The 17,781-nt window shown below is 39.0% G+C and overlaps 1 protein-coding gene across 1 annotated transcript in view; it reads right to left on the reverse strand.

Annotated features, from left to right (window-relative positions):
- LOC110171149 (metabotropic glutamate receptor 7) overlaps positions 1–17,781 on the reverse strand; it is a 201,430-nt gene that overhangs the window by 23,908 nt on the left and 159,741 nt on the right. Inside the window, 1 exon segment of the mRNA XM_020936837.2 lies at positions 9,402–10,337. Within this exon segment, the coding sequence (XP_020792496.2) occupies positions 9,402–10,337 (936 nt within the window).

A 17,781-nucleotide genomic window follows, 5' to 3' on the forward strand; every position in this document is an offset into this window, starting at 1 on the left:
TTGTGTTATTCCATCTTTGAACTGTTGATGAAGGTACATGATTAAAAAAAAAAATAAAAAATTTAAAATGACACAAATTTGCTTGGAAGGACTGACATATTTTATAGAAATAGTTTCCTTTCATTTTGAAGTCATATTAAAGTATTCAGAAGAAAAAAGCGACAAATGATGTAAAATCCTGCACCTTCTACTTGTTTACACAATTTTCCCTCCGTTACTTAAATATAAAAAATCTCATGACTCAAAAAGTAAGAGGTTTTTCAACCTAATCTTGTACCATATGGTAGAAAACTATATGAAGCAAATATTCAAACCAGTTTGTTAAGGATATGTAAGTGAGAACCACTAGTTATCACTGTTTGTATTGCCCAAAAAGTGCTGCATATTTCATTCCCTCCGTTACCGACATGAGTTTTTTAAAATTTTTTGTCAACAACTTGAAAGAATATCACAGGTTTAACTTTACCCTGTTGGAGTGTAACTCTTTCCTACATTCTGATACTTTACTTATTTCATTAGTCCCTCTAGTTTCTGAATAAGAGACATTTGAATGTGAAAAATCTGCTCCTGTTTCCCTCCGTTACCACTTGACTGGACCCTTATATTTATGTTGATTTTTGATCCAGCTGTTCTTGAATTGTGCGTCACAACACTTGATTTTCCCCAGTATGGGACAAATAAAGGTTCTATTATCTTATCTTTAAAAGGATGTGAGGTTCAAAACTGCCCCAAAAGCTGAAGTATTTGTGGCTTTCAGATTGAAGAATGTGATTATGTCATTCTGCCAGAAGGGGGGCAAGAGTCAAATTTACCTATTGATTACGTTGTACTTTGTAGTGAAATATCCAAAAGGTAAAGACACAAATGTTGAACCTGATCTTTTCTATGAGTGACTCACTGTATTATAACAGTAGTAGCAATCATGATTTATCTAATATCTTTTTCAAACATGATCATTTTACTTGCCTGCTCTACTACTATCAAAGCATTTTCAGGTATTTGCATTATACTGTGAAATTGTATTCTCCCCAACAATGTTCCCTTGCTTTTGTCTTTCTTTTGATCACCCCCTGCATTAACGTCCAGATAGCCCACCTCTGGTTTTAACATGTTAATGCTACATCAGGTATTTTCAGAGAACAAAGAGTAATTCCAGCCCTTTAACTTGACATCGCTGTACCACACAATTTAACGCAAGCGGAGGTCTGCTGATGTGGGATCGACCGCTGACCCCACACCATGTAATCTGCTAAAGCAATCCCATCAGCATCATCCTCTTGACTTTCTCTAACGAAGCTGTATTGATTAAATGCCCGGCTGTGTGTCTTTGTGTGTGTGCATGTAATGGGCCTGTGCGTGTCTTTTTTTTTGTCAGTGAGGGACGAGGAGATTGCGGGTAAGAACTGAAGACACAGAATAAGCCTGGTTTAAAAGTACTCTAACATAAAGGCTGCAATCAGGGCTGAGAAGTTAACACGAGGCAAATGGAAGGGATTGGTTAAGCATTGAGCGAGGCATTGAAGAGTGAAAGAAGCAAATTTAATTAATGACTGAAAAATCAAATACTAGGGCAGGTAGAGTCAAGTGACGTGTTTTTCACACCTTGAGATGGAATGTTTACTTGACCGAGTAATAACCCATTTTATAATTGCTTTAGATAAGTTGAAACAAAAACGAGATTGCCAAGCCCATTAGCTTTTCTCAAAATTAAAGTTGAGCTAGAGCCCCCACCATTCAACACAATGCAGTAGTTTTTTTGCAAAATGTCCTGCATTTGTGTGTATTGGACATTTTATGAGGACTTTCAAAGGATAGCAAGAAAAACAAAACAACAAAATGAGAAAAGCAGACCTGCCAGACGGTGCTGTTGTGTTCACGAATGGGGCTGTCAAATTGATTCAGTTTCCCAAAACACCATGTTCATTTCAATGATCAATCATTCATAAAATAAACATGTGTTAATAAATGTAATAAAAAAAAACCTGGTTAATAGTTTTTTGTTTTAGTAATAGTTTTTTTTTTTTTTTTAATCTTCTTTGGTTGTAGCAGTATTATGTTCTTGTTATAAAACACCAACGTGGTACCCAGGCTGCTCAAGGACAACCTTGAGATGTCCTTCCACAACGTGTCATGTGCTAAGGGCCAAGACCTCAATAAAAATACAGGTGATTTTGGTGCTATCGTATCACCATAATCAAGAAAAAAAAGCACCATATATAATTCCATACTTTATATAAGAGGGTTGTTCATTGTAGCTTCTATAAAAATACATTTCTTTTCACGTTTAGATAAGCCTCATTTTAGGACATGCATAAAACAAGTCAGTCAGAGTGGCATGTTACAATATGAGCTACAACATGTGCTCTATCCAAGTGGTCATAAAGTCCAGTAGTATAGATAAACAGCAGACTGGAGCAGACATGGAGCACTGGGGCTGGGTGAGCGCCTCATTAATCTCACCGCAGCCTGACGTCACAGGTGTATTGTGTGGGGCTCGACGTGTGTCCGCTGTTCCACCCCCAGAAGGCAAGTGGGTGAGGGGGCGGAGCCAGTGGGAGGAAAATACAACTGGATTTAGATTCCCAACCTGCAATTTGACCTGTCCTCCCTTCACACCGTGGTGAACAAAGGGATGCAGGTCTGTGAGAAACCAAGAAAATAAACACAATATTACAAACACTGAAACCCTTCCGGAAAATATAAACCTAGGTGGGTTATCATTTTTTTTCAAACTTTACACACTGACAATTTTGATCAACTTTGATTATTATGGACAGTTGATCAATGGCAGGTGTCAAAAGAGGGGTCCAGTGTGTGCCTTCAGACATGAATGAGTAGGTGATTTATGTCATGCTACTCCACAGCTGGGCCCTAACACAGAGGTGCTGTTCTCTAAAATGATAATAACACTACACACAAGCTCAGGCCGCAGCTGAGCCCCTGCCCGCACTGCACTAATAGGAGGTGCCTGACTAAAAACACAAGCAAAACGTCTCAAAAGTATTTAATCGAACCTATTTGACCATGCACTGGCAAGACAACAAAGTGCTAGTACATCACATAGTGTCTAATAGGAACATTTTTGGATTGATTAATTGTTTAAGGTAGCAACCCTAACCCTTTTTCTCACAAGGGCTATATATGATTTCCTTCCAGGATTGTTGGAAGGAGACAGGGCCAGTAACAATAACTGAAAATGCACACTACCTCTAATGTTAGTTTTTAAGTCATGTTATTTACTGACCAGGTTAATTCACACTGCGTTCTCAGAAAGATTCCGCCGGGAAACAGTGCACAAAGGGATGTCACAATAACCGAAATACTGTAATATCGTATCGTCAAAAGTCTCACAGTAATATCATGGGCCATCACAATATATCGAATCTCAAGTCTCTTTGCTTAAATTTACATAATGAAATAACTTATTAAGCACTTTTAAATCTTAACTCTTTGGCTTGTCATGGTATTTTATAGGAAAAAGCAGTATATTCATAATTTTGTTAGCCTCTACAAAATATCGTAATAAATATTGTACCGTGAGATGTATATCGTGAAAATATAACAGGGACTAAATGATTAAAGACATACAGCACGTGCGCATGTAAAGGCAGTCAAGTTGTATGTAAAATAAAAATTAAAAAATGCACATTGTGTTATTCTACAAGATTTCACAGTGTAATACTCTTCCCACTCATTCTCAAATTAACACTGCCCCCTAACTACCATAGCGTTAATTATGCTTTTTTTCTTCTGACAAGAGGATTCTTCTGTCCATAGCTGACATTTCCTTCTGACATGCAGATTTTCAGGCAGTGAGAGCAGTGAAACTGAATACCAAATGCAAAACCTCGGTTCAATGCTCAAAGCTAAGGCCCACAATGGAAAAAAAAGAACCATGAAGTCGCCAGTCGAACAGACCATAAGTTTGGGGAAATAGCAATAGTCATACCTCTCGAAGTCAAGGCCTCTAAAATAAAAGTTGGCGACAAGATGGGAGGTTGAAGGCGGACAGGTGGAAAACACAACATTAATGACCGCTATAAAACCCAGTGTCCGTGAAGAAATGAAATAAGCATTGCAAATACTGTCTTCCTCTTTGGCCTCCATGCATTACTGTTTAATCTGCGACTACCACCTCCGCAAGTTTACCTGGAAAACACGGTGCTAAATCAAACCGGGCGGTGGTGTTTTAAGGCCTAATGACAGGAACAAGAAAACCATAGTGACCTTGGCGTTTTGCATAAGGAGATGTATGACTCTCCGGGGAAATGAGCTGCTTCTGTCGCCGCAAGAAAACACTTTACCCTGACGCTGATTTATTCATGAAGTGTTAACATGCCAAAGTAGATTCTCTCTCTTTGCATCTACATGATAGCAACACTGAAATGCTATTTAGGACATAATGGTATACAATAACAATCCATTAAAGCGCCCTCTACTGTATTACAACCTGCTGGGATCTGGTACAGGTCTTCTAACGTATACCTACATTGACAGTGAATCCTCGTTTAAAAGCTCGTGACATGGTTACCCGCTGCTTCGAAATATGGACTTGATGAAGGCCTGTCATGATAATTTTGAAGTATGATATATTGCTGAGGAAAATATAGACAATGAGCCATGATATTGAAACAAAATGATTAACCCTAAAGCAGGAATATCCCCAAATGATTCTAAATGTACAAAAAAATAAACAGCAGAATGAAATCCTTCAGTAGTTAAGTTAAGTATTCTGCCACCTTGACCTGAAAGTAGTAGTAGTAGTAGTGCAGAAAAATAACAAAAACTCCCCCATTAGTGCAAAGTAAAAATCTCCACGATAAATACTGACCCCAAAAATAATTGTCAAATCTTTCATATATTGAACGATAAGTCAATATAGTGATTTAACATGACAGACCTGATTTGATGGTTACATTTTAAGATTTAAAATAAGAACGTTTTTATTCAAATATCCCCCAAAGTGCTGTCAAGTAAAGCCATGACATTCTTGTGACCTTTCCTTTCCGTTCCAAATTGATAAATGGGCGGGTGAGAGAGCCATAAGGAGAAGTTTAAAAATAGAAAAATGGGATGTAATCTATGTTGTTCAAAGTAGAGTTTGACAGAGCCAATTTAGACAGTTTTTCCATTAGTGTTCCATGAGGTTATAGGCCTGTCACTGTGTTAGATGCAGTGGTCAAAAAGCTTGAGGACATAAGGGCACTGTTGTGGTGATTAGGGAAGTTACAAGACTTTTACTGTGAGTGTTATGGGGGAAATGAAACTCTCCCATCTAATTACATTTTGACAGATTGTATCAGTGATGGTGATAAAAGGGCTTTGGGGATATGCAAAAATGGATGATAAAATGATAAAAAGTGCAACAAATTACACTGAAATAGTATTCGTACATATTTTTAACATTTTTGTATTATCAATGGTCAATGACATGAGGGACAGGAATTGTGTTTTTTAAAACTATGCTTCTGTTAATTAAGCTCATAGTTCCCACTTCCAAGTAAAATTGTGATGATACAACCGAGCAAAGTTTTCCATCTGGGAATGAGTTGGCAAGTAGTGATGCGATGTTGGTGCGTGAGTCGTCTCTTTTGAACGGTTCCTTTACGCCTGAAACCGGATCTCACAAGAACTGAACCCGGCGCTCTCTGATTTTTATGCATTTTTACCATAGACTGTACATGATTTGTACAGTTATTACAGTGATTATTAGTGAGAGCTTTGTGCACATAAAACATATTGGGCAATATACGTGGCAATAATACTTCTGTTTTGCAAATTTGTATTGAGATTATGCATAATTTCAAATGATAACATACTCTCATTCTCAGTTTGAACCATTAAAAACAATCTGAGCCATGGTCATTTCTCTCTGTGATTGGTTTGGAGATAAAATTTGTTCTGAAAGTAGCTCCTGTCATATAAATAAATATAAAAAGAGAGTCTTTTGAAATCCGAACAGATCCAAAGGACTTGGATCCCATAAAAGTGCCGAAAGTCCCATCACTATTGGTATTATGGTGATTTATCTATTGAAAGGGATTCTCTATTTGAAAATATATTAAATGATTATGAAACTTTGTGATTGCCTGCATCTGTCTACTTTTGTCTGTTTGTAATTGCGATATCGTAATAATATTTGACACTAAACAGAAAATTCATTGCACGTTCAGAGTAAGACTGACTCTAAGCTAATTCTTTGTTGGCTAAATCCCAAATGAGTTCACTGCCGCATTCAGATCAGACAATATTCACAGTATAGCCCTGTTACATTTAGATACTGCAAATCCCCATTCAGGGAGCTGCAAACCGCTTTTATCAATGTGAGAAGGGGCTGCTGTTAAGCACACAGGCTAATCCCTCTGCACGGTTTGATATAACAGAGCAGTGCCCAGGCCCAGCTGTTTTATATGGCTAAGTGTATGCATCTGAGAGCTACAAGTAAATCTACAAAAGTTTCTGGAAGGAGTTAAAGTTGTTTTATTGAGCGTTTCAAGTAGAATGTGTAAGTCAATGTACTTTTTTATACCTGTTTTTATACATAAGACTAGTTTAGTAGTTTGCTTTAGTTCTGATGACTTACAATTAGCTTTATCATAACACCTCATCAGCAGATAAAAAGTAATAGAGTTTTGTGAGAGGCAGGCATTTTACAAAATACTTCTGTGATTGCACTGACACAACTGCAAAGATATCTTAAAGCAGCATAGTGGACCATTAATCGATAAGAAGAATAAAACAGGCCATAAAAACAATGCAGTAGCAAGCACAACATCAGCAATTACTCCAATTTTGCCCCAGTAAAGTAACAAATGTAGCAAAACCACTCTTTGGCAGTAAGTTTCACTTCTCTCTACAGCACGTCCTACATGGAGTGGCCTGGGGTATCTGATTCTGCCTATATAGCTAATAGCACCCAAGGGACCTACAAAAATTATATAAGTATTATAGCAAATTATTACACTGATATAGGCCAATTTCTCATGAGTTCACTTCAGAATTATTGTTACCGTCTCAAATGAGTCCCACGGGCTTGGAAAACCTTAGGAATCTTTACAGCGCATGCACTCACTGACAGCAGGGATATTAGATAAAACTCACAATCAACTATTTACCAACCATTGAATTACATAAACTTGACTCAAAGCGTGAATTATCTGCTTAAGAGATGAATGCGCTGCTTTGAGATATAGACAGACCTGTCAATAAAAATAAACAACTATATGTTTGACGATTAGAAATGACTGAATCTCCAACTTTAAAAATTAAAACTGGTAGAACTGCACAGGCTTATACTTCTCTGTATGTAAGAAATGTTGTATAATAAAATAGTTGTAATTGAAATGATTGTTCAATCTTATGCCCATTTCTTTTGTTCTGGGTATGGGGATGAAAGAAATATATTACAATTCAGCCTTTTCAATCTGCTTCTGTGGTATTTTTTGTCTCATCCCCATTGCATCCTCTTCCATCTAATCCCAATTGTTATCCTCTGCTCTTCACTGCAGATCACACCGCCCTCTGTGTTTCTCTCCCAAGCCCCAATTCGCCACAGTGTGGATCTCTCACTACTGCACTGCTTCATTGTGCAGTCAAATCTGTGCTTCCATTTTTGAAATGTAAGGATATTTTAGAAAAAAAAAAAAAAAAGATCAAATAAAACTGTAAAAATGCAGTGCTGTTTCAGCAGGCTCTAAGATTGTGAATGGTGGTTGAAAGCATGTATGAACAAAATGATTTATTAAAACCAGCATGGGTTAGGAAGGTCATCATGCAACCTATGCACATACACATCATGTTAGATCAAGGTCTTTATATGTTAAATGATTGTTTTCTTTGACAAGCATACATGCATATTTTATATTATTATATACTGGTATACGTGAAGGTTACTGCTATTCCACTAAAACAAACAAAAACACTGTATTTTGATTTGTATTCATTTTACTTTCCAAACACACTGCACCTGTGAGGGTGGACACTAGACACTAGCTTCCCTGCTATGCTTGGCCCTGTCTGCACTTCAGCCTCTGGCTTTTGATCCAGTCACCATTGTTATTGTCAGGTGTGGCTCCACATTCAAGAAGCTTTTTCATTTTCTACCAGGAACTGCAGCTGAAGTTTCCCACCGAGCTCTTGGGTGGGTTGTGACTCATACTGTAGCTGTACATCTGTTTGCCTTTGTTCTTACGCTTTTCAGTGCTACAGGCACACACTGATTTGTCATACTAAAACTTATATTAAACTATTATTATTGAATTTGACCTTCTGAGGAGAAGATGTTTCCTTATCTTAATAAATTATAGTGTGTGCTGTGATGAAGTCTACATGAGTCCATAGTAAAATGCTCAATGAGATGTGTGTGCCTCTGTATGATCTCCCAAAGTTAGCCACAGGTAGCAAGGTTCTCCTCATTGCTGTGACAGGGCTGTGAGCCAGCTCCCAGGCCACAGGCTTATCAGCAGCAGCTGTAGCCAGGAGCATGCAGGTGGACAAGTGTCTGCCTCTGGAGAGGACACAAGTCCATCAGAGGGACTTTGGTCCAATCCATCTCTCTAATACTGAGTGTGAACACAGGAGGTTAGTCTTCAGAACGACTCAGGCAAAGATCACAGTGTCAGGTCAGACGCCCACTACCTAGGCCAGTGATAACAGACACGAATTCCCCTGTGGTTCAGGGAGCACTAGAGCCCCTCTAATCCCTGCCTGCAGCATGCCTCACAGCTCTAGCCTCAAACATCCATCAAGCTCCAACAGGTATTAGAGGATCTATGTACTCCATCAACATGCAATCAGAAATCCCCATTTATTATATGAGTTTAGTGAGCACAGTGGATTTCTTAATAATCCACTTCTTAAAAGCTAGAGAGAAACGTTAATAATGCATTTGCAGAATGTTTCTAATGAAGTTATGTCTTGATACATGCACAATAGAAGATACATGATAATGTGAGTAGTAATAATAATTGAGCCACAGCGCTTTATATTGCATTATTGCATTCACTCTACGCCTGGTGGTGGAAAGCTACTTCTACAGCTGCCCTGGGGTAGACAGACGTGAAGTGATGATGCCAATCTACACTATCACTCACACACTACATTTATGCTATGCAAGGTGGGTGAAGTGTCTTGCCTAAGAACACAACAATATGCACTATAGCCATTGTTGTCCAACTACTAAATTGGGCATCATCAAAATCACAACCGGTGTGAGATCCAATTCATGAATGTATTATGAGTAAAGAACATAAACACAATCCGATCTCAGCAATAAAGTGCTCCCAATACGTTGCATTATGATTGTGAATATGTGATGTGCAACCTACTGCGTTAGTGAATTCCATCTTAGAGTAGAACTTCCACACAGTTTTCACATCCACTGTTAGTGATTTTGCTCCTACCTTTTCAGCAGACTGCGCCGTGCCAAAGAAGATGGGTATAAAGGCCAGCCACACGATGCAAGTGGTGTACATGGTGAACCCGATGGGTTTGGCCTCATTAAAGTTTTCCGGCACTCCTCTTGTTTTTATGGCGTATACAGTACATGTGACCATCAATAAAATACTATATCCCAATGAACAGATGATCTGAAGATCTGTGATGTCACATTTCAACACACCTCGTGCCAGGTCTGGATTGATGGTCCTCTGCTCCTCGTAGTCAATGATTGAGTTGGGAGGATCTACTCCGAACCAGATTAATACCCCTAGTAGCTGCACTGAGATGAGACTGGAGGTTATAGCTAGCTGTGAGGTCGGGCTGATGAGTTTCGGTGCAGTTACTGACTTCTTTCCCTGCTCAAAAATGCGGTAAATGCGGTTGGTTTTGGTGAGCAGTGCAGCATAACTGATGCACATGCCCAAACCAAGGAAAATCCTTCTAAAGGAACACACGCCAACATCTGGCTTGGCAATCATGAGGAATGTAATGATGTAACAAAAGAAGATGCCAGTGAGGAGAACATAACTCAGCTCCCTTCCGGACGCCCTGACAATTGGAGTATCGTTGTACTTGATGAATGTTGCCATGACTCCGATTGTGGCGATGATCCCAAGCATGGCCAGAAACACAGGGATAACAGCCCAGGGAGAGTGCCACTCCAGTTTGACAATGGGGATGGGCTGGCAGGAGGAACGGTTGGTGCTCGGTCTCATGTCGTACGGGCACAGTTTGCAGTTGAACTCGTCCGTCTTGTACTGGTATCCGTCGCAGGCCTCGCAGTGCCAGCAGCAGGGCACGCCCTTCACCACCTTCTTCCTCTCGTGGACCTTACAAGGCAGACTGCACACAGAGATGGGTATGTCCGACTCCCCACGTGGCCACTGCATATCTTCAATCTGAAAACAAACACAAAAAGTGCTTTTATTATAATAGGAATGGCATGTAATATTAACTGGTGCAACAAACTCTGAGCGGTAAAAGCTTCTGTTAAAAGAAGCCTTTTTATTTCACGATAAGTAATACTTTGATTTGGCTTCATAATCTGTTTCTTCATCATTTGTGATGGGTCAAGGGCATTGGATAGGCCGTTACTGTTATTACTCTGCGTATTCACCTAAGACAAGCTATTACTGAAAGGTAACTTTTTGTTTGTGTTAGAAAAAGAATGTCATGGCAAATGAGTTTGACTTTATATGGACTAAACTTCTGCTGAAAGTTCTTAAGAGGTTTCTTGTGTGAAACTGGCAAATAGACAGAGCATACTAGCCAAATAAACTAGATAGATTTTCACTCGTGTGACCTTTAACCAGAGATCAGTCCAGAATACTAAGCAAAGAATATCTAATTTCACCATGTTCACTCTAAAAGAACTGTGCCCAGCTAACAGAATTACATTTTCTTTTGCGATGGAACCTAACTAGACAACTGATGGATTACACAGACATCAGGTAAACAATATGTACATCAATAAATCTCTACCACAAAGATTCAGTTTACAAGGACATTTAAAGTTACAGTTTACTTTGTTTTAGAAAGAACAGATTCGCTAATAGACATTTTCACGCCAAGACAAAGACTAGAATTCAAATAACCCCATCTTTGTAATAAAAACTCTCCTGAAGCCCCAATAAAACTCCCTCTTACGAATGACAGCGTTGGACTGCTGCTCAGAGGTTATGGACCCTCAACCACAGATTTACAGCTCTGGTTTTATCTTTTATGTCCGAGCCGTGGTGCTAAACAACAGATTTAGCTGGTGCCTTGTTAGCAGAGCATAGGTCCCATCGATCTGACCGGCTTCCTGCTGCTAATGAGTAATGAATACTCCATTAGAGAAACATCAATATGCATAAATTCCACCCGGATCATAGCTTCATCGAGCAGTCATCTTGATAGTCAATAATTAAGTCAGGTATAGCATACAGTAAGTCGGCCTGCAGGCTGTGTTCTGATGGATAACTTTAACTCTACTCGGTGTTAGTCTCTAGTGGCGCACTTCAAGGCCTTTGCCAGGGTTTGTTGACACGCTGTGTTTGCCGGAGAGCCTTAAAAGTCTCCACGTTGGATCAAGCAGTTTATTAGCTTTTGTAGTTGCAGAAGAAATTGATTTTTGGACTGACTTTTGGTGATTAATTAAGACCATGATTTTTTGGGGGGACTTTTTAGAGCAGTGATTTACAGGAGCTCTTCTTACTTCATCAATTTTTACCAGTTTATTTATACATTGTGCAAAACCCATGTGTAAATGATGAAATAAACACATATTCTCAGTAATTTGTACTTTAAAGTGCCTATGGTAACTCATATTACTAAAACACAGTTATGATCATTCTATTTAAGATTTTTGAAAAAACATTCATGTCCTTTTTTTTAGGTTTAAAATGGTTGGAAATTTACACTAGGGAATTCATAACTGTAACCCAGCAAAACTCCTCTGAACTAAACAGCAATTATTATCTGACACTACAAATATAAGACAAAACATCTTTAGTGTGTTGAAATCATGTTCAGTATCAGTATCAAGTATCAGAAAAAATGTGTTTCTTGACTGTAAATTGTGACAAACTTTTGTATAGAATTCTCCCTAGTGTGAATGATCATCAGAGAGCTCCACTTCTGTCATTTTCATCACATTTTTCAACTTTTCTTCACAAACTGCTCCTTGATTGTTGTAAAACTATCATTTATATTTACAATCGTACCAAATTAAGTTTTAAAAATTATAGAATCTGTCACACACACTTTAAACACTTTAGTTACGAGGTTAATTACACAGAAAAAAGCGGTTCACAAATTTCCAGCACATTAAATCTAAATGGTTGTGTAGACTATCTTAGACACAAATTATACGTTATAGGTGGGAGATGAGAGGGAAAAAACTAGTTCTTGACTTGTTGCAGCTAAATGAAAAATGCTGGGCAGGGCTCTTTGTAGGGGAGAGGGGTGCAGCAGTAAGGAGTGAGGAGGGCGATTAAACTGAAGAGATAAATGCAACATTTTGTGGGAGGAAACCATTTCAAAGACAGACGGCATTTAAAAAGCTGTAGAAAAATGTGTGATTTAGAAGGTTTTCAGAACAGCTGATTTGGTTTAAGCCTTCATTCATTTGAGGTATGCCTGTGAGCCAGTCATTTCTTTCAGTATTTAAATATTGTACAATTCCAGTCATTAGAAGAGAGTTTTGGCAAGTTTTATTTTTACTTTTCCAGTAGAAGGTTAGCTACTGGAAATGGATATGTTGTTGTTTTTAAAGGAATGTTTCACAGAATGTCAAAGTATTTTTAGCTATAAAATCATGCGCATTTGAAAAAAAAAAAGAAAAAAAAAAAGATGAATAAGTTTGATGCCATATTAAAGAACACTCTAGGCAATAACATCTCCATGGAGCAGCCCCACTTCCAGAAAAGTTACAAAGTGCACTTTTAAGCATCGTGTTGATTTATGAAAAGATCTTCCTTGGATACATATATAACTTGTTGCCTTCAGAACCCTTCCGAAAACTCAGACTCAGTCTTGGTGATTGATAACAGCCGAAGACTCTTTATTGCGTTTTAATATTGTTTGGGCTTATGCAGACAGGAAGCTGGCAGACCCACTTTTGGATGATTTCAAATGACTTGGAAGGTTTTCAAAGACTCCTCTGACCTGAAACTGATCAATTACGTTTGGGCCGACCTCCAACGAGCTGTCAATGAGGAGCACTTTGAATCAGTGGATGTTGTGCTAGAGCCAGTGGCAACACTTCAGAAAATAAACAAGGGAAAAAATGTACTAGATGTAATCACCACCCACTTCTAGACAAAAAGTCCCACAGCTCTACGTGTACTGATGAATGAGCCAACCAAGAAATACACATGGTTATAAGAATTGTCTTAAACAGGGGGTATTATAATTCTGTGGGGTATTATTGCTCAAACACAACGAACATTTAGATCACCATGTTACCCATTATTGTTTTGAAAATGCTATTCACTGAAAACTAAATAATGAAATGTTTAATAAGTTTCAGTTTTGTTTTTGATGCTTTAAGTCCCCTCTCCCTTTGCTCCCCGTACTAAGTCACTCCCCCTTTAGAGTGACATCACAACATAATCAGAGCACACCCTGCCAATAAACCTTCTGTACACTACATTAAGTGCGTGAAGTTGTAGTGTATTGATTTATATCGTGCTTCATGCTGCCACTGCCTATGAAAAATGGCAGTGGCAGCATGGGCGACGTAGGCTTGAGGAGAATCGTACTGTTAACCGTGAGGAGGGTGCGCCTGGGAGCGATTGCAAGATTGCAAAAACTTCAGGCATGCTTCTGATGGTGGAACAACATTCATGGTAGAAAGCTCCAAAAAGTCCATTTGGCATAATATCCCCTGTTTAAATTAGAATTTCAGGTAATTTCATTTCTAATGGCCTGTACCCAGAGATCTTAACGAAATGTTGGCCATGGTTTTGTAAGTTAATAACACCCCTGCCCAGCTATACATTACTCACTCTTTGTTGCTTTTTTGCTGCAAGTGATTTGTGCCATTCCGGATCTAACTAGGCTGGGAAGCAGAATCTTGTTTAAATGGACTACAAATTGAGCAATTACTATGCACCTCTGTTGTGTTCATGTTTTCTACAGTGTGCCAACTTTATATTTAGACACATTTAGCACCACATATCAAAGCAGCCTGGCAAAAATACCTCAGTGCTCCTCCCCAATATAAGCTTGTAGCCAGGTAAAAGAGCTACTTTAGCCTTAGTATTTAAAAAATCAGACTTGACATGTTGTGACAAGCTTTACCACATAAAATAGATGAGCAGGCATGAGTCAGTGCCTGGATTTTAAAATACGTAACAAATCCAAACATATTTCTGATTCCTGATTCAAATAAGATTCTAAATACCAGAAGCTATTCCAGGTCAATGATAGAAATAGAAATAGAAACCGCATCTGTCTTATCCTCTTGATGGCGTAAGTATATAAGACACTGGGGCACATTCGATAATTCATTTGTGCCTTTGATGGTTTGTCACTGCTGTTTGACAAGATCCCTGTTTAGGTCCTGTATAATGGCCATATAAATGTTGGGACAGAATCATATGGCATTGATTTTGGATGTGATTTTGGAGCCTCAACTAAAGACATAAGACATCTTTTCCCGTCTAGGGTTGTCATAACAAATCGTAAGCCACCTAGCTTCCAAAATATAGGTTTATTAATCATAGTGCGGTGGTATTGTGCTAGATGTACAGGCTGTGTTCTCAGGTTTCCAAGAAGAGCAAACATTAATGGATGATAATTAGATTTATGGTCTTGGTCCTAATTTTCAAATTATGAAAGGAAGAAATAGGTAAATATTATATTACCCACGACTCTAACCATTCTTTGGGTCAAACCTCCTTAACCCAATGAAGACAACTACAGAGGGATCATGGTTCTGAATGTTATAAGAATTAAACAGTACAATTGAGTTTTGACTGCAGCATGGTCTCACCAGTATTCACAAGTGCCGATGAGCATGGCAGAGCAGAGACGACTATCTAAACTTTGTATGAAGTGTTTTTCACACATGTTAGTGTGCTCTGTGGACAGACTCTAATGTGCACTAGATTTTGTTGTGTTTACTTTATTTTTGGATCAACCTTATTCACATACATCATGCCTCATTCAACCCAAACGCAACATGAGCCACCTGAGAGGCATCAGCTGATCCCTGAACTTATTTCTATGACACCCCATGAAAATGCAGATTGTCACCATACGCAGTGGTTTTTCACCTGAGATGACACACACCAGTGAAAGAAAAAAGAAAAGCTTTTTGCGTGACACCCAGACACAAGATCACCTGCACAAACAGGCAGGGGGAGACGTGTCACACTTAAAATGATGAAAGTTTCCAAACAAACATGTTAAACAGCAGCTCTGCAGCACCCATTCATATAAAGGCCTACGTGACCTGAGCGCTTTTTAAAATCCAATTCCAAACACTCACCCTGCTCCAGAATGTGGCTGTCACATTCCCACTGGCCCAAGCGGACCACTCTCAGAGTGAATGTTCTGTTATGTTGACCTAACTAGTGGCAGTGTGAAGAAGACTATAGAACCTATGTTGTTTAAGCTTATTGGGAAACGATGACAATGTGATCATTGTGATAATAATGCATTTGGCGTATCTAGTGCTTTTCCAGACACTTTACAATTCTGTGCATAATTCATTCATAAGAGGTGGTCATCTATAAGGTTGCACCGTAAGATAGATTCCCGTGATAGTTGTGAGTTCTCAGACTCATGAGAATCCATCTTGGCATGCACCTGCTGGTGCGACAAGGCCTGACATGTGGTTGGCGACCAATCACAGGCAATACAGCAGTGAGGATTGTGTGGAAGCCAAAGATAAAAAGGACTCTTTTGTTTATGAAAAATGCCCTGGAATGTGTGCATTTGTGGACAGAGAAGATGTGCTTTTCTCTCAACTGGATGTAACAAATGTTGATTCAAATGGTCCTCATGACGCTTCATGTTTTCTGAATGCTAGATTGATAATGTGTAGAACTCAGTTCAGAGTGACACACATATCAGTCTGGTAAGGTATACTGTAGTCACAGTTGCCCTTATGTAGGCTTATGAAGCGAGACTGCCAATCTGCACCATCGGCCTCTCCAACCACCAGGGCTGGACTGGCCATCTGGCCCACCCGGAGTTTTCCCAATGGGCCAAGGCACTTTTTGGGCCAGTCACAGTCAGATGTGCGCAACACCACACACAGTCCTGAAGTAACGCTTCAGTGGCCTGCTCTTATTCAGCTCTCACTGTAAAATGGAGAATTCTATAGACATTCTCTATTCGATAGACCTCATATTCTATTGTTATGATTATTTTTAGCTTATTTTCTGCAGATACACAGTGTACAGGTCAATAACAACACCATAATACTATTATTATTTTATTATTGAGATAATCTAAAAATCTTTTCAAATCACCCCAATTATACACAGTTAGTACATTTGTAAGATTAGCGTATAATAGCAAATGGCATTAAAAAAAGTTTTTTGTTTGATTGTTTGTTTTTCTGAATCGCTGTAACGAGGGGGCCGGTCCAGACCAAAAGGTCCAGGGCCAATTTCTTCTCCCAGTCCAGCCCTGCCGACCACCATCAGTCACTCACACACAGTACAAAATTAATCCAGACTAATTGAATCTCTGTCTGCAGCTGAACCCAAGGTGGTCACGGTTGCCAGTGCACACATCCCCATATTTGCCTTTCCTGCTCTCTTTTGTTCCCTTCTTAGAGCCTTTATTCTGGCTGCGTCTTATCAGCAGTGGGCAGACCTTTGCTCCTCTGCCTGCCTGTTCCCCACTGTCAAAGCCCGCTGTCGATAACGCTGCTGCCCACCTTGATGTCATTGTAGGCCAGGGGTCAGGTGAGCTATTTAAATTGGCCTGACATAAGGATCACCTGAATAAATATGCTGTAAACTGCTCTGACAGACCACCTGTGCATTGGTAGAAAAGAAGGAGAATCTGTGTTGTGTATGGAGATACAGGAGTTTGCCAAGTTCTGATGTAAATTTTACCACTTCACAACCTCTTTCGAAATGCTGCTTCATAGTTGGTGCAGAATTATCTAGAGGCCACATATTTGCTGACATAGACAACTGAAAAACCCAGCTACAATCAACATGAGCTAACCACCCATAGGATTAGCAGGATTAGAAAATTGCCTTTTAAGGAGATATATTTTGCACGTGAGGGTGGGTTACTCCTATTTTTCACAGGTTAACTGGGAGCAGTTAATCTATAGCCTCATTAGTCCCTCCTCAGCAATGCCTTTAACAAGTAGTTCAATTGAGCGCCACAATTCATTAGCCAGCTTTATGGGGTCTAACTCCTTGGTTGCAAAAATGAGAATAGATTATCAATACACATGGACATACAGTATTTAGGCACCACAATACAAATTTAAAAGTACAACTTCTCTCGACAAACTAAAACACAAACTTTGGTATTATTTAAATTTCTGAATCATTTTCATCCTCATCGAACCATATTTCAGTGAAACTGGCAGAGAAGAAGGAACATTAAATAATAATGTTATTTATTCTGCATTTCAAATTTCAATTTTTTTGTTTCCAAATCATGAGATAATAAAAAGTAAGATCTTTGTAAATATGGAGGTTTTTGGTGTCAGTATTTCATTTTCATAAGAACTTGCATTACTTGCAACTAAATATCTTAATGTCATTCAAATTTGAGTCTCTCCACAAAGTAGCAGCCAGCGTACACCAACCCAAACACACATATGATCCGCGCATATCCTCTCCAGTCTCCAATAATGCATACATCAGTCATTACTCAGCC

Source organism: Boleophthalmus pectinirostris, unplaced genomic scaffold (assembly GCF_026225935.1).
Source record: "Boleophthalmus pectinirostris isolate CB_2022bp ecotype Guang Dong unplaced genomic scaffold, ASM2622593v1 HiC_scaffold_3, whole genome shotgun sequence".
Taxonomy (NCBI): domain Eukaryota; kingdom Metazoa; phylum Chordata; class Actinopteri; order Gobiiformes; family Gobiidae; genus Boleophthalmus; species Boleophthalmus pectinirostris.